Source organism: Thamnophis elegans, chromosome 1, assembly GCF_009769535.1.
Source record: "Thamnophis elegans isolate rThaEle1 chromosome 1, rThaEle1.pri, whole genome shotgun sequence".
In the NCBI taxonomy this organism is placed as follows: domain Eukaryota; kingdom Metazoa; phylum Chordata; class Lepidosauria; order Squamata; family Colubridae; genus Thamnophis; species Thamnophis elegans.
The window spans coordinates 178,806,831-178,829,574 of record NC_045541.1 but is presented as its reverse complement, the minus strand read 5'-3'; the positions used below and the strand labels follow the sequence as shown (position 1 = coordinate 178,829,574).

The following is a 22,744-nucleotide window of genomic DNA, read 5'->3' as shown; positions in this document are numbered from 1 at the left end:
CAGAGGTGTAGGTAGTCCTATACCCGTAGTGGGTGTTTTTTTTTTTCATTCCTGCAATCCCAGGAAGTCAGACTAGGAAAAACAAAATGGGCTCCCAAACCCTTCGGGGCCCATATCCTCAATTATTCATTCATTTCCCCGACAGACGATTCTGCCAAATTTAAAAGACAAAATAAGAAAGAGACAGGTTTTAAAGACAAACACCACACACCAGGCAGAAAGCAACCATGTGCCTCGTTCCAATAGTTTAATGAGTCACTACATCTTACCACTCATAATTATAAAAGAATAAGAATCCATAAAAATATTTTCTTTTCATAATACGCACTTAAAGATACTGGGGAGGGGGGAGTTGGGGTTTTCTTTTTTTGTTTTGTTTTGGGTCTGTGTGTGGTTCAAATTTCCTTTGACTTTTTCTCGTTTCGTGGACAGGTCGGACGTTTCCTTCTTGCTTTCCATTTCACCCCACCCAGGGGGAAGCAGGAGCCGACGGTCAGGCCAGGAGTGCGGGCGGCGGCGGCGGGAGAGGGGAGACAGGAGCAAGCCGGCTGAAAGTTTCTCCAAAAGGGGCGACGCGTGAGACAACCCCCCCCCCCCTTCTTCTTCCCGGATCTCCTCCGGAATTGCTGTTTATGCTGAGTGGGGAGACGGAGGGCAGAGTGCTACCGCAAAGAGAACAAACAAGCAACATCCGTTGGGAGGGGAGGGAGGAGAGAGACCAAAAAAATTACAGTCGCTGACCGGCAGAGAACTGAAGCCATGCCTTAACTTTTACCGGGGCCCCTCCCTCAATGGCAAGATGTGGAGACAGGACAGGAGGCAGATTAGGACGTAACCAGAAAAAAAAAAGTGGGGGGGGGGGGGGAAAGGTAGAGAAAAAGACTTCCATAAATAATCTCACAAGGCTAAAGAAAAGCTAATTTTGTTAAAAGAAAAAAGAAAAATAAAAAAAAATAAAATCCCAAACCAAACTCAGCCACCGTAATGCATGGTTTCCGGATAGGTAAACAAGGGTGGCTCGCACCTTTCAAACATGCTGGGGAAGGGGGTGTGGGAGAGAAGGGTGAGTTGGGGGGGGGGAGATCCAAGACAGCAGCACCACATGCTTATAAATAGAGCCCCCTTACAATCCCCCCCCTGAGTCCCCGTTCCAGTCATTTTCCCTCTTTCCCTCTCAGTTTCCTCTGCCTTCCTCTTTTTTTTTGTCTTGCGCTCTGAGCCCATCTAAAGTCAGGAAAAGGGTCTCGTCCAGCATCCGAGGCAGGGGAGTGGGGGGAGCCAAGCCAGCAACAAGGTGGAAGATGGGGGGGGGGGGGAAGGGGGACAGGGAGACACACACAGAACTCTAGCAGGTAGACAGACAGACAGTCGAAGAGGCGAGGTGGGATGGGGGGTGGGGGTGGGGAAACTGCCCGTCTTTTATTTCCAGCACAAAGAAAGTAGCAGCAAATACTTGGGGAGGGGGATATGGGTTGGGGGGGGAGGAGTGTTAGGTGGGACAGAATAAGAAAAAGCCCTAAGAGAGGCTGGAAAAAACAAAAGTTAGAGTTGCGCCATCTGGAAAGCAGGAGGGCCTCCCTGGGGCCCAGCGCAAGGAGAGGTGTGCCCCCCTCCCCCCGAGGCGGGTTTTTGTGCTCTGCGTTCGAAGGCTGCCCGTGGCTGAAAAGAAGCAGCGGGAGCAGAGCGCGGGAACCATGTTGGCGTCCACGGCAGAAGTGGGGGGGGGGGGCAGCAGGAGGGGGAGGGCCCATCCGCCCTCTCAGAGGTATTCTTGAAGAAAGTGCAGCAGCGTGATTTCGTAGTGCTCCCCGGACTCAGGGCAACGAATACTGTGTCGTTCGTTTGGATAGATCTGCGGGACGAAGGGAGGGAAGAGAACGGAGTTAAGAGTCTTGCCTTTCAGAACAGCCTTTCAGGGGGGCGGGGGTTCCCCTTGGACCTAACTGTAAGGATGGGGGAACTACTAAGCAGGGGTGGGATTCAGCCGGTTTGGGCGAACCGGATGTTAATTTTAATCTGGTTCGCCGAACCGGTAGTTGCAACGACTGGCTGGCCATGCCCACCTTGCCCCTCCACTCCCAGGAGTCTCCATGCGGCCTCTTTTGGATGCCAGTTAAGTGCCGGGCCTGCATGGAGGCTCTGGAAGGGCAAAAAATGGGCCTCCCGAAAGTCCGGAAACAGGCCTGGAGCCCAGCGGAGGCTATTTTTGCCTCCCCGGAGGCTTGAAGACAGCTTCCAGAGCCTAGGGAGGGGGAAAAACAGGCCTATTGGAAGTACCAGAAGTACAGAAACTGATTCATTTCCAGCCTCCGGGGGGGCCTATGGAGTCCGGGGGAGGCCGTTTTAGCCCTCCCAGAGGCTCAAGGAAATCTTCGAAGGCTTAGGAGAGCGAAAATGCCCCCCCCCCCCTGTGGTGAAGGAAACGAAGCTGATTAGGCCATTCCCCCATGGCCACGCCCATCCATCAACTGGGCAGAGAACCAGTTGCTAACATTTTTCAATCCCTCCCCTGCTTCTAAGGCCACAGGGAGAAATCCCTACCCTCTGTTCTGTCCTCATCACCTCAGCCCCTTTAATCCATCTATCTAGCACAGGTTGCCCCATGCTGGAACTGATCTCTTCTCCAGCCGCTGGGATCCTAAAATCTCCTCGCCTGGGATAGCACTTAACAATAGCACTTAAGACTTATATACCACTTCACAGTGCTTTACAGCCCCCTCTAAGCAGGTTTACAGAGTCAGCCAATGCCCTCCAACAATCTGGGTCCTCATTTTACCGGCCTCAGAAGGACGGAAGGCTGAGTCAACCTCGAGCCGGTCAGGATCGAACTCCTGGCAGTCGGCAGAATTCACGTGCAATACTGCATTCTGCAATGCGCATGGACTTCGACTCCAGAGTAAGTTCCGGAGGAAAGGAGATGCAGACCAATGGTGGATAGATCAGAGGTATAATGGCACAGAGCTGTGGTGGCACAGTGGTTAGGATACAGTATTGAAGGTTGACTCTGCTCACTGCCAGCAATTCAATCCTGATTGGCTCAAGGTTGACTCAGCCTTCCATCCTTCCGAGGTGGGTAAAATGAGGACCCAGATTGTTGGGGGCAATAGGCTGACTCTGTAAAACCACTTAGAGAAGACGGGAAAGCAGTATGAAGCAGTATATAAGTCTAATTGGTATTGTTATTGCTATTGTTACCCTATCTATCGCTCTATCAGTCTATCAATCTAGCTACCTACCTATCGTCTACCTACAATCAATATCTCTCCCTCCCTCTCCACAGTGGTTCGAATGCAGCATTGCAGGTTGACTCTGCCAACTGCCAGCAGTTCAATCCTGACGGGCTCAAGGTTGACAGCCTTCCATCCTCCCGAGGTCAGTAAAATGAGGAACCAAGTTGTTGGGTGCAGGAGGCTGACTCTGTAAGCCGCTTAGAGAGGGGCTGTAAAGCACTGTGAAGCGGTATATAAGTCCAAGTGTTCTTGCTAATGCATTGGTCCAAAAAAGGCATCTTCTCCATTTTAAGGCTGGAACAGGATCTATTCATGCCTCCACAGTCCTTTTTAAACATTAATGTTTGGCTGATCGATGCAAAAGAGCTGCGTCCGTTTTGGTAACTGTCCTTCCCACTCATGAATTTTACAAAGTTTTCTTTAGCAAGATTTATTCAGGGGAATGTGAAAGTTCCAGCCCGTAAACAGGGAGTACAAAGGACCCTGCAGTTGTTGATGTACTCGTCCTTCTTCTCCCCCACTCCCTCCTCCTTTCTGCAAACTCCACCCCCTTCTAGCACTGATGATGTTACCTAATGGAGTCTGCAAAGAACACCAAGGATTCCACAGTCCTCCTCCTTTCCACAAACCCCACTCCCCTCTGGCACTGATGATGTTACCTAGTCAGGTCATGAAACGTCTACTGGCAGGGACCTGCACCTTACCAACTGCAATGGTCCTCTGTTCCCAGCAGGTGGGACGGTGCCCTCCTCATTTCCAGCTCTCTCACCTACCTGTAGCTGATACGGTTTCCCAGCCCGGATTAGTTGGGAGATCAAGAAACTGGTGTGGAAAAAGTGCACGTTTTCATCCAGAAACCCATGGAGGATCAGCAAGCGGTTGGGCCTAGGAGGTAGAGTGGAAAAATGATCCAGGATAAGTGTCAACCGTCCCTACTTGGTCAGTTAGGAAAGAAAGACTCCTGGTCCACAAGTAGATAAAAAAATTTACTTTACTAAAGCCAAAGTGGTTAAAGAAGCAGCAAAGCTGGATCTGAGATTTTCACATGCAAAGGATACAATTAACATTTTGTATCTTTTTCCACAGCCACCTGCCTGGTTATCAGTCAATGTACAATTACCGTATTTTCTGGAGCATAAGACGCACCAAAGTTTTGAAGAGGCAAATTAAAAAAAGTTTTTGAACTCTGGAAACCTCCCAAAAATGGCCCGTTTTTCGCAAAAACAGGCCCGTTTCGCCCCACCCAAAAAAGGGCATGAATAGCCCTTAGGACGCTTGTAGAGTGGGAGAGGGGGGACAAGAAAAAACAGCCTGTTTTTTGTCAAAAAAAGGACATGGATAGCCTTTATGAAGCTTATAGAGTGCTCCTGGGGGCTGGGAGGGCAAAATTGAGCAAAAAAAGGCCAGTTTTTTACCCATTTCTGCCCACCCAGCCCCCAGGAGCTCTCTGAAAGCTTCCTACAAGCTATGCATGGTGAAAGGGGTAGGGTTTCGGGAGGCAAAAATGCTGTATTCAGTGTATAAGACGCACCCATATTTTCAGTCTCTTTTTTGAAGAAAAAAGGTTCGTCTTATACTCTGAAAAATACAGTATGTGTTAATAAATTCTTTGGGGAACGATCCCTCCACTTTCCTTTGGTGTCTTCTTGAGTCTCCCGGGATGGGATGGTTTGGTTTCGATTCCTCTTGGTTCCCTCCGGGCATCCCTACCCCACTGCTAAAATTCCCATTACTAACGTCAGGCTGTCAGCTTGCGATGCGTAGCTTAGCAGAATGGCAGCCATGACAATAAGACTGATAGAGAAGCACGCAACCCTGTCCTTGGATGTGTGCACCTGGGGTAGGCGCCAATGACCGGTGACGCCAGTGAAACGCTGGGGAAACAGCGGGGGAGAGGAGGTGCGGAGAGTCAAGAGGCCGTGCTCGCACAACGCAAAGCAAGCAATATCGTATATAATATTATATATAATATTATTGTATGATTATATATTACATTATTTTACTAATTTACTATGTGATTATTCTTTTATTAGTTTTATTGTTTTATAGATGAGATTTTTATATTCCTGTAAGCCACCTAGAGTCGCCAGGTGCAAAGAGGCGGCAATATAAATTTCCTTAAAAAAATCAAATGGGGGGAGAAAAGGGCTTAGATATTTTGTCAACTAATTTTTGTTTAGAATATGTTATAAAGGTTTAAGGCTATTTTGGATGACTCTGTAATAATTAATGAAATGCCATTTAGGTGGTTGTGTTTTTTAACTATGGATTATTCTAGGCAAAAGGACATTAAAACAATTTCAGTTAAATGAGAACTATGATATGTTGAAAGTAAGACTCATCAAGAACTTTAATATTCAATATGAATGTAAGTAATGACTCTGGAAGAGATGCACGAAAGCTAATTGTAACCAACTGACATACTTTCTACAAGATGTAATGTAAGATGATGATTTTTGTGTGTGTTGTTTGTTTAGTAAAAATTAAAAAAAATGTTTTAAAAAAAATCAAATAAAAATAAAAAAGATATATTTTGAAAGTGTTCATTTTCACGCTAAGCCATAATATGGGTTTATTTGCTTTTGGCTTGGTGCAAATTTCTAAAATCCGACCACCTTTGTCTTTTATAAACAGGTCAGTTAAAATCTACCTTTTTGAGGGAATGGGCAGGATAAACATTTAATAAATCAAATCAACAAATTAACACCGGAAGCAAAGCGTGGGTTTGACCTTCGGTGCAATTCTGCAGGCTTTGTGAATCTAGTCCGATGTAATCAAAGTCAGGCAAGGGGTTAATTTCAGGTTCAGTGGGTTGTCTGAATAGACAGGTTCAATGCCCCCCAAACCAGAATTCTACCACCTTTCTTGCCACAGGTCTTAAGTGGATCTGGCTTCCTCAGTAACTTAAAATTAACCAGTGGAACAGCTTACCACCAGAAGGGGTGGGTGCTTCATCACTGGAGGTTTTTAGGAAGAGACTGGACAGCCTAAAATGGGATAAGGGTCTCTTGCCTGAGCAGGGGGATGGACTAGAAGACCTCCAAGCTCTGGTTGATTTAGACATGTATGTCAGACGAGGAGGCCTCTATCTTAATAATGGAGAGAGTTATTTTGCATGCATTCAAACTGCTCGGTGGGCTGGAGCTGAAGCAAGTAACGGGAGCTCACTCCATCCAGCAGCGCTCGGGTCTCAAACCCAGGCTGTCAGCTTTCCAATTTGACCAGTTCAGGGTCTTTAACCGCTGAGCCATCACGGCCCACTACGGCCGTGAAAACTCTTTGTTATTCAGACTTTGCTTGTCGGAAGGTGGCAAAAGGGGGTGACGTGACCTCGAGACACTGCAACCGTCAGAAATACGAGTCAGTTGCCAAACATCTGAATTTTGATCACGTGACTGTGAGGATGAGGCAACGGTCCAAAGTGTGAAAAACGGCCTGAAGTCCCTTTCTTCAGTGCTGTTTTAACTTTGAATCCGAGGTGGGTTCCTACTCGTAATGGTATGCCGGCCTGGGTCGCAGAACCGACAGCAAACCCAGGCTGGCCACGCCCCCAAACCGGTTCCCCTGTCGCCACCATCCCAATCTTTTTTTGGGGGGAGTTCCGCGCATGCGCAGAACAATTTCCATTGAACTGCGCACGAGTGAACCGGCAGTAACGGTAGAACCCACCCCTGCTCTGAACGCTCACTTAATGACCTGTTGTAAGTCGAGGACTACCTGCACGAACCACCCAGACGAGCTACCGCTACTGCTGCGTAACCTCGCGGTTTGCATAACCTGGCGTGACTTGTCCGTCTCAATGTGAAGATGTCGTGAATTTTGTGAGGGGGGGGGCTCATCCTTGTACCCCTTCCTCAATGCCCTCCCATTGGAGATCCCATAATACTCACTCGTTAGGGAGTTTCTCAACATGCAGGGCCACTGAGCCCGCTTCGTAGCCTTGCTGGTTGTTCTCCGGGACGTCCATGTACCGCTCCGTGTATCCGGTATCGTAAGCCATCCAGACGGTGACGGGGGCTCCTGCTATGGCGACCTACGGGAGGAGAACAGAAGATGAGAAATCCGGAGCAGGGTCTTCCTGCCTCCATCCACCTACACACACACACACACACACACACACACACACACGCACACGCACACGACCAGCCACCTGCTGCACACATTTGGCCAATAGGAAACCTGTTTGATAAAATTCATCTATGAATTTTATCACAGTTGTTAAGTGAATTTGGCTAGTCGGAAAAATTCAGTGGAACAAAAGCCCTTCCACTGGTGAATTGTTCTCACTGTTAGGAAATTTCTCCTGAGTTCCAGGGTGCTTCTCTCCTTCATGAGTTTCTGTTGTGGCCCAGCAGGAGCCGTTGGAGCTGCCACCAGACTCCGACAGCGAGGGGCCCTATGAATTGGCTCTGGAGGATGTGGAGGATCCTGGACAGGGTTCCGACTCCGAGCAGGGCGCAGAGAGGCTGGTTGGCTACCAGGAGGCACCTGAGCCTTGGACTAGTGGGGAGGAGACAAAGGAGAGTGAGCCGGACGGCAGTAGAGAGTTGTTCCTGGATGTACGCCATCGAAGAGCTAATAGGCATCAGGAACAATTACGCAATTACAAGAGGTAATTGCACTCAGCTGGTGGTCATTAGGCTCCTCTCCAGACTATAAAAAGACTACTTGTGCACACGCCCCTCTTTGCAGAAGTCAACACAGGATCGAATGTCGGAGAACATTGTTAGAAGCTTGGCAGGCTGGATTGCTGCCAAGCCTTATCTGTGTTTATTGCTGCCCAAGCTTGTCTGTGCCGGTTTGCTGCCAAGGACCTGTCTGTTAAATAATGCCGTAACTTATCTTTGGCTCGGAGTGTGCCTGGGTGTGGAACGAGGGGGGTCAGAACAAGTTTCCATCCATTGCTTCTTGTCCTGCCTTCTGGTGCTTTGGAGAATAGCTTCGTGGTGGCAGCCTTTCAGATATTGGAAGACTGCTATCATGTCTTACCTAGTCCTTCTTTTTGGTGAGTTGGCCTTGGAGAGTTCTCCAGCTGCACGCTGGCCATGGTGTGTTGGCTGTGTTCTGAGTTAGGCTTCCCAAGAGCATGAAGCCAACTCCTTTGTCCCCACAAAAACCCCTTTTATTAATTGACTGTGAATTCCACTCATTCACATCCAGCAAAGTTCTTTCAAGGGAGGATTTACAGTCACAGAGCTTATCTGGCTTGGAGAGCTGCCAGGCCGAGATCTGCAGAACTTGGCAAGGACTCAGGGGGAATCAGGAACCAATGAAGCGAACTACTTGTCTCTCCTGCAAATTCCACTCCTCTTTTATTCCCTCTGGGAGGGGCCATTCATCGTTCACCTGTGGCTTAACTCACAAGTCGATCCCTGTTCTTTAGCTGTTCCCTTTGTCTGGAAACACTGCGCATGCGGACACTGGGAACAGGCTCCAGCTGTTCTTCTGCCCCACTGATCTCCGACTCCAAAGGCAGCTGATAACTGGCATACGGCCCTGGCTCCCACTCTGCCTCCGACGCAGAGCCCTCCTCAGAGTCTTCCCCAGACTCCAGGACTGGCCCATCTTCCTCCCCAACCTCCTCACCCTCCGAATCTGCTGCCAGCTCTGCTAGCCGCTGGCAGGCCCCAACAGGCTGTGGCAAGTTATCCCATTCCAAAACCCCTTTTATCTTTTCAGTGGGTCCCAGCTGAGGCAGTGAGGCTCACCTTGAAAACATGGGGCTTGTAAATGAGCCCCACCAGGGAAAGGAAGCCTCCGTACGACCAGCCATGGATGGCCACGCGGCTGAGGTCGACGAACCCGTATTTCTCCGCGACGTAATGTAAACCTTCCACTTGATCCTCGATCTCCACCTGGCCCTGAAAGGGGATTCCAGAGAAGGGAAAAAAAAGAATTAACAGAGTTGGAAGGGAACTTAGGAGGTCATTGAGTCCAGCCTCCTGCTCAAAAGCAGGATACCCTATTCAGGTAGTCCTCGACTTACAACTGTTAATTTAGTGACTGTTCAAAGTTACAACGGCACTTTATAAAAAGTGACTTGTAACCGATTTTTTTCACACTTATGTGGCGAGAAAAGCCGTAAAAATGGGACAAACTCACTTAACAAATTTCTGACTTAGCAACCTAAATGTTGGGCTCAGTTGAGGTCGTAACTCGAGGACTGCCTGTACCGAAAGGCACATTACAAGGCAAGGGAAGGGATTTTGGAATAATTTTTTTATCTATCGTCATCGTTTTCCCCATTTCCCGGCAGCCATGGAGCCAAAATCTAGGGAGGTACAGGTAGTCCCTGACTTACGACCACAATTGAGTCCCATTTGCCCCATTTTACGAAAAGGAGGAGGGAAGGGAAAGTAGTCCTGCACGTAACAGTTCATTTAGTGACCGTTTGCAGTTACAACGGCACTGAAAAAAATAGACTTGTGACCGTTCTTCACACTTATGACTGTTGCAGCAGCCCTCTAGTCGGGTGATCAGAATTTGAATGCTTGGCGACTGGCTTGTAGATATGACGGCCACAAAGTCTCAGGGTCAGGTGATCCGCTTTTGCGACCTTCTGATGAGCCAAGTCAATGGAGAAACCTGGTTCACTTTACAACCATGTTGCTAACTTAACAACTGCGGCGATTCACTTAACAGCTGGGGCGAGAAAAGGTTGTAAATTGGAGCAAAATTCACTTAACAGCCATCTCACTCCGCAACAGAAATGTTGGGCTCCATTGCGGTCGTAAAGCCGAGGACTGCCTGTAGCTCAGTGGTAGAAGGAAGCAGAGAATGGTGGCTAAGAGCATAGGAAAGGCAACGGAGAATGGAAAAACAGGTACTATGCAAAAAGAGAGAAAATTTAGCAATAGCAATAGCAGTTAGACTTATATACCGCTTCATAGGGCTTTCAGCCTTCTCATAAGCGGTTTACAGAGTCAGCATATTGCCCCCAACAACAATCCGGGTCCTCATTTTACCCACCTCGGAAGGATGGAAGGCTGAGTCAACCCTGAGCCGGTGAGATTTGAACCGCCGAACTGCAGCTAGCAGTCAACTGAAGTGGCCTGCAGTGCTGCACTCTAACCACTGCGCCACCTCGGCTCCTTATTTCTAAATTTCCCCAGCCCAGCAGGTTCTTCCCACCCATGAGGGTTTTGGGGTGCAGCTGGCAAAATGAGGAAGACTAGAAACTTGCTTCTATTTATTCATTTGTTAAATTTATGTGCTGAGTAGCTCACCGTGGGGCAACGCTAGGCGGCTCACAATAATAAAAAGGAAGAAAATGAAAAGAGCGTAAACAGAACAGGAGTAAGACACACGCAGTCTACGACCTACAACAGTTTCATTCAGTGACTGTTCAAAGTTACAACAGAAGGGAAAAAAGGGACTTATGGCAATTTTTCACACCACCTTTGTAGTGTGATCAAATCATTGATCATAATCATTGTCTTTTAATGCCCCCAAAGTCCCTTGCAGGGTGGAGTCTGGGCCACTGAATGGAGCTGCGTGTTTTCTGGCCGGATGCCCTTCCTGTCACCAAGGCAGAGTTATATAGCAATAGCAATAGCAGTTCGACTTATATACCGCTTCATAGGGCTTTCAGCCCTCTCTAAGCGGTTTACAGAGTCAGCATATCGCCCCCACAATCTGGGTCCTCATTTTACCCATCTCGGAAGGATGGAAGGCTGAGTCAACCCTGAGCCGGTGAGATTTGAACCACCGAACTGCAGTTAGCAGTCAGCTGAAGTGGCCTGCAGTACTGCACTCTAACCACTGCGCCACCTCGGCTCTATATTCAGCAGATATATTCTCATTGTGTCCGGAGAGAGAAATATCTGCTTCTAGCTGGGATCGAACTCACAGCCTCCTGATGTGAGGCGAGAGCTTCACCACTCAAAATGATCATGACCGTGCGATCAAAATTCAGACGCTTGACAAATGACTTATACTTATGACCATTGCTGTGTCCCAAGCTCATGTGACTTCCCCGTTGCAACCTTCTGACAAGGAAAACCAAAGGGGAGCCCAGCTTCGCTTAACGAAACTTAGCAACTGCAGGGATTCACTTAACAAGTCTGGCAAGAAAGGTCGTAAAAGGGGGGGGACTCACTGGACTCACTTAACGACACAAAGTGCAGGGCTCGATTGCGGTCCTAAGTCGAAGACTACTTGCCATAGGGGGATAAAACAAACAAGGAGAAAGAACGCAACGGGAATAGAATAGAATAGAATAAGGATAAGAAATAGAATAAGAAAGAATAGAATAGAATGAATGGAGAATAGAATGGAATAAAAAATAGAATAGAAAATAAAAGAGATAGGATAAAAGGATAGGATAGAATAGAATATAGAATTTAGAGAATAGAATAGAATAAGGATAAGAAATAGAATAAGAAAGAATAGAATGAATGGAGAATAGAATGGAATAAAAAATAGAATAGAAAATACAAGAGATAGGATAAAAGGATAGGATAGAATAGAATATAGAATTTAGAGAATAGAATAGAATAAGGATAAGAAATAGAATAAGAAAGAATAGAATAGAATGAATGGAGAATAGAATGGAATAAAAAATAGAATAGAAAATACAAGAGATACGATAAAAGGATAGGATAGAATATAGAATTTAGAGAATAGAATAGAATAAGGATAAGAAATAGAATAAATAAGAATAGAATAGAATGAATGCAGAATAGGATGGAACAAAAAATAGAATAGAAAATAAAAGAGATAGGATAAAAGGATAGGATAGAATATAGAATTTAGAGAATAGAATAGAACAGAATAGAATTCATTATTGGCCAAGTGTGATTGGACACACAAGGAATTTGTCTTTGGTGCAGATGCTCTCAGTGTGTACATAAGGAGAATAAAATACATTCATCAAGAATAAAAAGATACAATACTTAGTGATAGTCAAATCAATGAGTGATATTATTAATATTAAGTGATAGTCAATAAGGTAACATAATATTCACCAATATAATATAACAAGATCATATTTTACCCTGCCCGAATAGCAAAGCAGAGGCCAGACCCACAAGACAGAGTGAAGGAGAGCACTTACCATCTGATTCTTAAGAGCTCCCTCGAACTTAAGGCCTCTCTGGCAGGAACCTCGCCCGTCTATTACCACCACGGCGTAGCCGAGGGACGCCAGCGTGTTCAGCCGCAGGTACTTGATCCCTTTGAAGGAATTATTCACTAGTTGGACCTAGGAGACGAGCAGAGGAAAAGGGAGGGGGAGGACAAGGCACCCATCAGTAACGGAACCAGCTCTTTGGGGGAATCCAACTTCCTATACAATCTGGATTTTGAAAGTGTTGCCGAGGGAGCCCCAAAATGCTTTCCCACCCCCCAAGAAAAGTTTTATTTATTTTTTATTCTCTTACATACAATCATAGGTATACATTCACCTAGTTGTTATTCTTCTTTACATTTGTCGTTCTTATACATTTGTTATTCCATTTAAAAGGTTCTAATATACAGTTTGGGTTGCTTTATTTACCATCCCTTCCGCCTGTTGTAATACCACCTTATTTTCCCTTTCTTTTCTCCCTCCCTCCCTTCTCTACTTCCTTCCTTTCTCCTCTCCTTCCCCTTCCTTCTTATCTCTCCCTTACTTCTCTCTTCCTCTCCCCCTTCCTACCCCTCTCTCCTTCTCTTTTCCATCTTCCTCTCCTCACCTCTATCTTCCTTCCCCCTCCTCTTCCTCTCGTTCTCTCCTCCTCTCTCCCTTTTCTTTTTCTGTTGTTATAAGCGTCTCTTTCAAATCTCAGTATATGTTTTCTAGGGATGGTACTTCCGCAAACCCAAATATATCTCAAAATCATTTCTTATTCCCTTACTTTCGCTAATCTATCCTAACTATGTTTCCACACCCTTTTATATCTCACTCTTGAACATATACTTGTATATTTAGTACTTTTTTTTCTGTTTTCCCCCTCTTCCCCCCCCCACACCCCTTTATCATTTAATAGTGTATTGTCTAGGTTCTGTATCTTCCCCTTACTTTCTTTTCTAGATTCCTTTCTCTAGCCAGTCAAAGAATCTTCCCCATGACTTGAAGGACACCAGTCGGTGTTAGTTGGAGGGCAGAGATCGACCCCTAGGCCCCTAAGATATGGGGTGCCGCAGGGTTCGGTCTTGTCCCCCCTACTTTTTAACATCTACATGAAACCGCTGGGCGAGATCATTCGGCGGCACGGGATAAAATACCACCAGTATGCGGACGATACGCAGTTGTATCTGTCCGCCCCGTGCCAACTCAATGAAGCGGTGGACGTGATGAACCAGGGACTTGAAGCTGTTAGGGACTGGATGAGGGCTAACAAACTGTCAGCGTTACTCCATTCCATAATTAGGAAAGAAAACTAAGAGACTCCATGAGTTGGAAATTCAAAGTACTTTTACTAATTATAAATGGTAAGCAAGCAGTTGCGAAGCAAAGTCTACTTAATAAGGCGCGAAAGCGAGTGATATATAGAATAGCCCATTCCCCACCCCTTAGGATCATAGCTCCAGGCCAATCATAAGTCCTTCAAGTGTCAGGTGTGAGATAACTTCAAAAAGACAGGCCAAAGATGGAATGTCGGGCCGTTGATACAGGCGGGAACACTCACGCATGCGCAATCCCAATATCTGGTACATCCTAGAACATTCCTCCAGCACATCAATTATCCCCTCCCAAATACCAGCCCCCCCCCCTTCCCGTTTCATGGCAGCTGAAGCAACAGCAAGGCAGAAGCTGACATCCGGCCGTCCCCCGGAAAAAGGCTGTTAGGCCTGTAAAAAAAAACAAACGAAACAGACAAACGACAAACACAAAAAAAAAGAGGGAGGGGGAAAAAGAAAGTCAAGGCTTGTCGGGATAAGCAGCATAAAAGTCGCGAAGTAAACGGGGAGCTCGAACATGGGATTTATCAACCCATTCAGTGTGGGAGGGAGGAAAATGTTTCCAAGCCACCAGGTATTGGATGCGATTACGGTGTTTGCGGGAATCAAGAATGGCACGAACTTCAAAATGACGTTCCCCATCCACTAGTAACGGAGTAGGCGGAGGTTCATCTGGGGGGCGCAAGTGGGAAACCCGAACAGATTTGATGAGGTTGATGTGGAAAACCGGGTGGATGCGGTTGAGGTGTTTTGGCAATTGTAAACGAACAGAAACAGGATTGATGACCTTTACAATAGGGAAAGGGCCAACATATTTGGGCCCCAATTTCTTCGACTTCTGTGTAGTGTGCAGGAATTTTGTGGACAAATATACCAAATCCCCAGGGCGGTATTCATAGGGCTGAGAGCGTTTTTTATCTGCTTGCTTCTTATGGGCTTTATGAGCAGCGTCCAAAGTGGAAAGGGTCAACGGCCAAATGTGACTGAGGCGTTCACTCCAGTCCGCAATTGAAGGGACTTGCGGTTGGTCACTAGGCAATTCGGGAATAGGAACAAAATCGTGACCGTAAACGACCCGAAAAGGGGTGAACCCCGTGCTGGAGTGAACCGAGTTGTTGTAGGCCACTTCAGCATGTGGTAACAAGTCCACCCAATCGTCTTGTTGATAATTGATGAAGCAACGTAAATATTGCTCAAGAACAGAATTTGTACGTTCACAACCGCCATTAGTCTGAGGATGGTAGGCGGAGCTAAGGCCCTGGGCGGAGCCGATGCGCTTGAGAAATTCCTTCCAAAATTTAGATGTAAATTGGACCCCCCGATCGGAGATAATACGGTCGGGCACTCCATGCAAACGGTAGATGTGGGAAATGAACAGTTTAGCCAATGCCTTGGCGGAAGGAATTTTGTGACAAGGCACGAAATGAACTTGCTTGGAAAACAAATCAGTGACCACCCATATAACGGTATGCCCCTGGCTTTCGGGAAGCTCAACAATAAAGTCCATAGAAATCTCCTTCCAAGGGGCAACTGGGCGAGCGACGGACTGGAGCAGTCCTTGCGGTTTCCCAGGTGGTTTCTTGGCGGCAGCGCAAATGGGGCAACTAGCCACGTAAAGTTCAATGTCCTTTTTTAAAGAGGGCCACCAGAATTGTCGCTTCACGAGATGTAAAGTTTTTACGAATCCAAAATGACCCGCCAATCTGGAGTCATGAGCGCGGCGAAGGACCACGAGGCGGAGGGACGCGGGGATGTATAATTTAGCACCAATCCACGGTAGGTCGTCCCTCATGGTGCACTCGTCACGATGGTTCAGGAACCAGTCGTCGTGAGCAAGAGCTTTTTTAAGGTCAGAAAGTAGATCTTGAGGCACCTCTCTCTGTGCCTGGGTCTGTTGACGTGTGAGTACCGGAGCTGCCAGGAGTGGTTGGACGATAGTCAGTTTAGAGCAATTATATTGAGGTAATCTGGACAAAGCATCCGCCATGAAGTTCTTCCCTCCCGGGATATACTTTAGAGTGAAATTGAAACGGTTGAAATATTGGGCCCATCGCATTTGTTTGGGGGAGAGACGACGAGGCGTCCGCAACGCTTCCAGGTTCTTGTGGTCAGTCCACACCTCAAATGGGTGTTTCGCGCCCTCTAGGAAATGGCGCCACATAGCTAGGGCCCAACGGACTGCGAAAGCCTCCTTTTCCCAAACCGCCCAACGTCTCTCCGTGTCAGTAAGCTTTCGGGAGGTGTACGCGCAAGGTTGCAGGTTACCTTGGTCGTTGGTTTGCAGCAGAATGGCCCCTACGGCGACATCACTGGCATCAGCCTGGACGACGAAAGGCCGGTCAAGGTCAGGATGCTTAAGTACTGGTTCAGCGGCAAAAAGGCGTTTGAGTTTCTCGAATGCCGCCTGACATTCCATGTTCCAGTCCAAAGGCCTATTAGGTTTAGGTTTTGGATCGCCCTTAGTCTTGAGCAAATTAGTAATAGGAAGAGCAATCTTAGCAAAAGAGGGAATGAATTGACGGTAAAAATTAGCGAAACCCAAAAATTTTTGCAATTGTTTACGAGTTTTGGGTGCGTCCCATTCAGTGACCGCCCTCACTTTCTCAGGGTCCATCTCAATGCCATCAGGTGAGATGCGATAGCCAAGATAGTCAATTTTAGTTTGGTGAAACTCACATTTAGACAATTTGGCATAGAGGTCAGTGGCACGTAGTTTTTTCAAAACAGTGCGCACCAGAGCGACGTGTTGGTCATATGTGCGAGTATAGATAAGGATATCATCCAAATATACGATAACTCCTTTATACAGGTGATCGTGCAAGATCTCATTAATAAGTTGCATGAAAACAGCAGGAGCCCCCTGTAGGCCAAAAGGCATAACTCGGAACTGGAAACAACCAAGAGGGCAGTTGAAAGCAGTCTTCCATTCGTCCCCTTCTTTTATGCGGACCCTATAGTAAGCTTCCCGGAGGTCCAATTTAGTAAAGATGCGGCCCTTCCCCAGCTGTGCCAATAAGTCTTTCTTCAACGGGAGGGGGTAGAGGTTCTGAGTTGATACAGCGTTAAGATTTTTAAAATTACAGCATAGACGAAGAGAGCCATCTTTTTTTTCACGAAAAAGTACAGGGGCAGCCACTTTGGGGCGAGCCGGTTCAATGAAACCACGTTTCAAATTTTTGTCAATGAAAGAACGCATTTCCTCCATTTCCCTGGGAGACATGGAGTAGATCTGGGGTTTAGGGAGCTTAACCCCGGGTAAAATGTCTATGGAGCAGTCAGTAGGCCTGTGGGGGGGTAGTTTGTCTGAAGATTTTTCGCTGAAGACTTCTTTAAGATCCCAATACTCTTTCGGAATTTTCTCCTCTCCTGCAATTCTCTCCTGCCCTCTAGCGGCCACTTCCGGAATGTCAGTTACAGGTTGTTCAGGAGAGTCCACCCCCACTGGAGGCACCCTGGAGCGGACGCGTAAGCGGCCTGTGTGCCAATTTATGTGAGGGTTCCACTTCCGGAGCCAGGGGATGCCCAAAATGAGTGGCCTGTCCATGCCAGGCGCGACCACAAAGGAAATTAGTTCAGTATGGGTACCCATTTTCATTTCCAAAGGCTCAGTAAAAAAATGGGCGGGCCCCCCCCCTGCAATAGAGCCGTCTATTTGGCAAAACACAATTGGGGTTTTCAAAGTGCGCAATTTGAGGCCCAATTTTTCCACCATGGCCGGATTGATCATGGATCGGGAACAGCCGGAGTCGAGCAAGGCCAGAAGGGTGGCAGGTGGTCCCTGGGGGGGTACTTTTAACTCAATGGGGATTAGCAGGGGCCCTTTGTTTGAACTCACCCAGTGAGGCGATGTGTCATCATCGGAATCTTCAGAAGAAGAGGAGTTGGCGTCCGCATCTCCCTCTAATGGCTGGGCGAAAGGAGGGGGTTTGTTGTCCACAGCGAAAGCAGTTTCTTTTTTCTTCTTCTCTGAGACTCTACCAGACTTTTCCTCACGTTTGGGAGGGGGTTGAGCAGAGATGGGCAATTTAGCACGACATTCGGGGGCGGTGTGCCCCAATTTACTGCAACGGAAGCAGGTTAACGGTCTGGAGAGGCCTGAAGGGGGCCCCCTCCCTCCCCCCCGTCGTTTGAAGAGGGATTTCCTGGCAGGAGGGGGAGAAGACTTCGCAGCTTTCTCCTTTCGCTTCTTTCTTTCTTCTTTGGCATAACGGAGCCTGGTGAGGTCGAGCTCAGCGTCTGCAGCATGTTCAAACCAAGTGACCAAACGCCTGGGCAGGTTACGATTGACACATTGCTGGTAAATGTCTTCATCTAACCCCGAAGCAAATTTGTCCAGGAGTGCGTCCTCCCCCCAGCCTCTCATGTATTGCGACAGACATTGAAATTCCTGGATGTATTGGGCGACAGGTCTATCGTCTTGCTCAAGGGTTATAAATTTCAATTTGCTTCGTTTCTCTGTCAAAGGGTCATCAAAGCGTTGGCGGAAAGCCTCCATAAAGCGGTTGAAATCTCCCAAGAGGGGGGAACCAGACATATGCAAAGCCGTGGACCACGTGGCAGCTTCAGCATCTAAAGATAAGAGAACCATCCGGACTCTCATGCCATCAGTTTCAAAATCACGGCCATAAATCTCCATATAATTAAAGACCTGCATAATGAAAGAGGCCAGGGTAGCAGAATCACCGTTGAAACGCACAGGCAGGGGAGGGATTTTTGCCATTCGGTGCCGTCGGGGAGGAGGGGCCCCGGGTCCAGCAAAGCCTCTAGCCACAGGGGGTGAAGCAGGCCTAGGGGGAGGGGGTGAAGGCGCGCGTGGAGTTTGTTGACGCCAGCTTCTCCAGTCTCTTTCATCTTCCTCCCTTCTTTCCCCAAAATACCTTTGACCCCAATAATCAGGTAATTCACTCCTCTGGGGTTTTCTCACAGCTCCAGTCTCCAGCGCTGGTTGTCGGGGTTGCCTTTGAGTGATCCCTGCATTCCAGCTCGCCTCTTCTTCTCTTTGCCCGACCGAAGTAGACCATCGAGGGGGAGGAAGGTCCGGCTGGCTGGAAATTTGCAGTTGAAATAAATCTTCATGAAGTGATAGGTCGGGGCCCTCTGGCTCGTGAAGCGAAAGTTCGGGAGGTCCGGCTTCGCTGGAATCCACGCCGCTAACGGCCCCTTCCGTATCTCTGATCGGTGAAGACATATCTCCCTTCACGGTAGACGTAAATCTCCTGGAAAGGGTTTAAGTAGACTTTGCTTCTTGTCAGCGTTACTCCATTCCATAATTAGGAAAGAAAACTAAGAGACTCCATGAGTTGGAAATTCAAAGTACTTTTACTAATTATAAATGGTAAGCAAGCAGTTGCGAAGCAAAGTCTACTTAATAAGGCGCGAAAGCGAGTGATATATAGAATAGCCCATTCCCCACCCCTTAGGATCATAGCTCCAGGCCAATCATAAGTCCTTCAAGTGTCAGGTGTGAGATAACTTCAAAAAGACAGGCCAAAGATGGAATGTCGGGCCGTTGATGCAGGCGGGAACACTCACGCATGCGCAATCCCAATATCTGGTACATCCTAGAACATTCCTCCAGCACATCAATTATCCCCTCCCAAATACCAGCCCCCCCCCCTTCCCGTTTCATGGCAGCTGAAGCAACAGCAAGGCAGAAGCTGACACAAACTCGTGCTCAACCCAGATAAGACCGAGTGGCTGTTGTGTTTCCCTCCCACCAATTCAGCAAGCATTCCACCTCTCAGGCTGGGGGGTCAAACATTATACCCCTCAGACAGGGTCCGCAACTTGGGAGTCCTCCTGGATCCACAGCTGACTTTCGAACACCATTTGTCAGCTGTGACCAGGGGGGCATTTGCCCAGGTTCGCCTGGTGCACCAGTTGCGCCCCTACCTGAACCGGGAGGCTCTCACAACAGTCACTCGTGCCCTTGTGACCTCTAGGCTGGAGTACTGCAATGTGCTCTACATGGGGCTGCCCTTGAAGAGTATTCGGCGACTTCAGCTAGTCCAGAATGTGGCCGCGCGAGTGATTGTGGGTGCACCTCGCTTCACCCACATAACACCTATCCTCCGCGAGCTGCACTGGCTACCTGTCGATCTCCGGGTACGCTTCAAGGTGCTACTTGTCACCCATAAAGCCCTACATGGTAGTGGATCTGGGTACTTGAGAGACCGCCTACTGCCAATTACCTCCACGCGACCTATTAGATCCCATAGATTAGGCCTCCTCCGAGTTCCATCTGCCGGTCAATGCCGACTGGCAACCACGCGGAGGAGAGCCTTCTCAGTGGTAGCTCCGACCCTATGGAACAATCTCCCCGTGGAGATTCGTACCCTCACCACCCTCCAGACCTTCCGCACAGCCCTCAGAATCTGGCTATCCCGTCAGGCCTGGGGCTAAAGATTGTAACCCGCCCGAATGGTATGAATGTTGTGTTTTTAATTATGTATTGTCTTATATGTTAAAAGTTTGTCTCCCCCTCCCTTTTGGGTTGTGAGCCGCCCTGAGTCCCCCCAGGGAAAAGGGCGGTATACAAATAAACTTCTAATACTAATACTAATTCCTCTTTATCCCCAAAGTGTTTTTTTTTTAAAAAAGAGGCAACTGTTGAATTGAATTGAATTGAATTGATTGAATTTCTATGCCGCCCTTTTCCCCAAAGGGGACTCAGGGCGGCTCACAATCCAAGTCAAAGGGGGTGGGGGGGTACAAATAAGGAATAAAAAAGAGGAACAGAACAATACACAATTTAAAAGCACACAACAACCATACCATTCGAGGGGGGACAAAAGCTCATTAGCCCCAGGTCTGTCGGAACAGCCAGGTTTTAACTGTGGACTTTCTGGGGGTTTTTTGGAAGAGGTTTCGCTTCTCCTTGAAGAAGCTTCTTCAGCTCTGTCTGGATGGAGGGGAATGAAAGGATACTCCTTGCAGACAGCTGGTCATTTGCATTCTTTGAGAGCAGGCCCAGGGGCCACAGGCGACCCAGGATGTGGTCAGATCCAGCCCGCAGGGTCCTCCTGGAAAATGTAAGGGGCCGTCTCACGTCGCTTTGGCCCCATCTACCCCAAAGCAAAAGGGAAACATGACAGCCGTTTCGGGAGTGGCATCAAGCTGGCCATGCCCCCAGTTGGCAATTCCCACAGTTGGCCACACCATTAGTGACATCAAGCTGGCCACGCCTGTTAGGTAAGCTCCCCGTTGGAAGAGCGAGTGCGTTCAGAGAAGCATTGTGAGAGTGGTGTTGGAGAACACACAAACCAGCATACAGAGACACTGCAGTTTAAATAGGTTTTTTACTTTCGTGGAAATAGAGGTATCAGAGTCCATCAAACAGTCCAAATCATACACGGATAAGACACTCAGTCATCAATGTCTTTCAGTTAAGGGATAATCCAAATAACATAGTCCATAATCATACAAACAGTCTGGTACTCAAAGTTTGCTAGCAGTTGCAAAACTTACAATAGCTCACGGCACTTTCTAACAGCCAGCTTCCAAATACTCAGATCAGATCAGCATCTAACAGTGATTCTGGCTCCCTCTTATGGCCGATTGAGGAAACAGCAACCAATCACATTTACAGCATGATGTAAAGAAACAGGTATAGCATTGTTGTATGAGTTATGTATTGCTAACCCAACCATTAGATTATATTCCTAACAATGCCCACACAGTCCCAGCCCCAACCCCCCGAGGACAACCACAGCCCTGATGCGGCCCTCAATGAAATTGAGTTTGATGCCCCTGTTTTAAAGAGTCCTTGAGGCCACCTGGAGGGTTATTTGTGCCTTAACTTGGGTCAACCTCCAAGTGGCCTCAATGACCCTCTAAATCAGTGTTTCTCAACCTTGGCAACTTGAAGATGTCTGGACTTCAACTCCCAGAATTCCCCAGCCAGCATTCGCTGGCTGGGGAATTCTGGGAGTTGAAGTCCAGACATCTTCAAGTTGCCAAGGTTGAGAAACACTGCTCTAAATTAAAGAATGCAAATGACCAGCTGTCTGCAAGGAGTATAAATCCTTCCATTTCCCCACCCTTCAGTCAGAGCTGAAGAAGCTTCTTGGATGAGGAGTGAAATGTCTTCAACCCCCCCCCCCCCCCGAGAGTCCGGTTTCCTCTTGCAAAAAAAACATTTTTGGGAGCCACCCATGAGCCGCATGACTGAGAATCTCGCTTACCTGAGGCCCCCCGTAGACAAAGAGCACCGTGGGATGCTTCTTCCCAGGTTGGAGGTCGTGTGGCGTGTACACCATCCCATAAAGCTCAACATCCGACTGGGTGCGGAAATGAAAGATTTCGGGGGGGATGTAATCCGCAGGACAGCCTGAAAGACACGGGAAGCAGAGTCAGGGGAAAAGTCAAACCGGGTCATCCTCACGCAGTGCCACCTTCTCACCAATGAAGATGACCTGGTCATACAATGTTTCTGTTGTGGCCTAGCGCCACCAGCCCCTCCAGCAGCCAAATCAGAGGAGGAGGAGGAGGCAGCTGCGGCATGGGAGTTGGGTCAGCATCAAGGCAACCTGAGAGCTCCGAGGGGGAAGAGGGAGTGGAGCTGTCAGAGAGAGAGAGGCAGAGGCGGAGCCTGGGCCGTCCATCAGTCCTCAGATGGAGAGTCAACAGCCCCCAGGTCTGGAGGTGGCTGATGAGGAAGAAGAGGAACAGCTGGGTCCGGTGCTTGATGCACAGAAGGCAGAGGAGAGGAGAGCAGTGGAAATCTATGGGCTGGTCCCTGGGACGGAAGCCCCACCCTAGCTCCAGGGATAAAAGGCAGGGGGAATGTTTGTGTGAGCGGGGGGGGGGGGGGGGAGGGAGAGAAAAAGAAAGAAAGGGAATGAGAAAGAGAGAAAGGGAGCAACAGAGGGGAAAAAGGGAGGGGGGGATGCAGTTTTTATGTGGTGAATTTTTAAAGCCACCTGATGTACCGATGTGTGAGCTGGGAAGCAATATACATCTTTATATTAATTTACCCAAGTATAAAGTGTGGGGCAGAACCGGCCAATCCCAAATTCCCCCCCAGTTCCATAGATAAGCTGGCTCACCCCTTATTGTTAAGACTGCAAAGCAAGGCTTGGCCACCTCTGTGTAAACACCCAACCTCAGTGCCCTGTGGCTGCATTGAGATG

General features: G+C 48.1%; 1 protein-coding gene across 1 annotated transcript in view; it reads right to left on the bottom strand.

Moving 5' to 3' along the window:
- Positions 1-232: 232 nt before the first annotated feature.
- DPP9 (dipeptidyl peptidase 9) overlaps positions 233-22,744 on the bottom strand; it is a 60,036-nt gene continuing 37,524 nt past the window's right edge. The window contains exons 15-20 of the mRNA XM_032230283.1: positions 21,797-21,942; positions 12,286-12,432; positions 8,939-9,091; positions 7,121-7,263; positions 4,004-4,115; positions 233-1,852 (exon numbers count right to left, since the gene is read on the bottom strand). Of these exons, the coding sequence (XP_032086174.1) occupies positions 1,760-1,852; positions 4,004-4,115; positions 7,121-7,263; positions 8,939-9,091; positions 12,286-12,432; positions 21,797-21,942 (794 nt within the window). The 3' untranslated portion in view covers positions 233-1,759. The remainder of the gene's footprint in view (positions 1,853-4,003; positions 4,116-7,120; positions 7,264-8,938; positions 9,092-12,285; positions 12,433-21,796; positions 21,943-22,744) is intronic.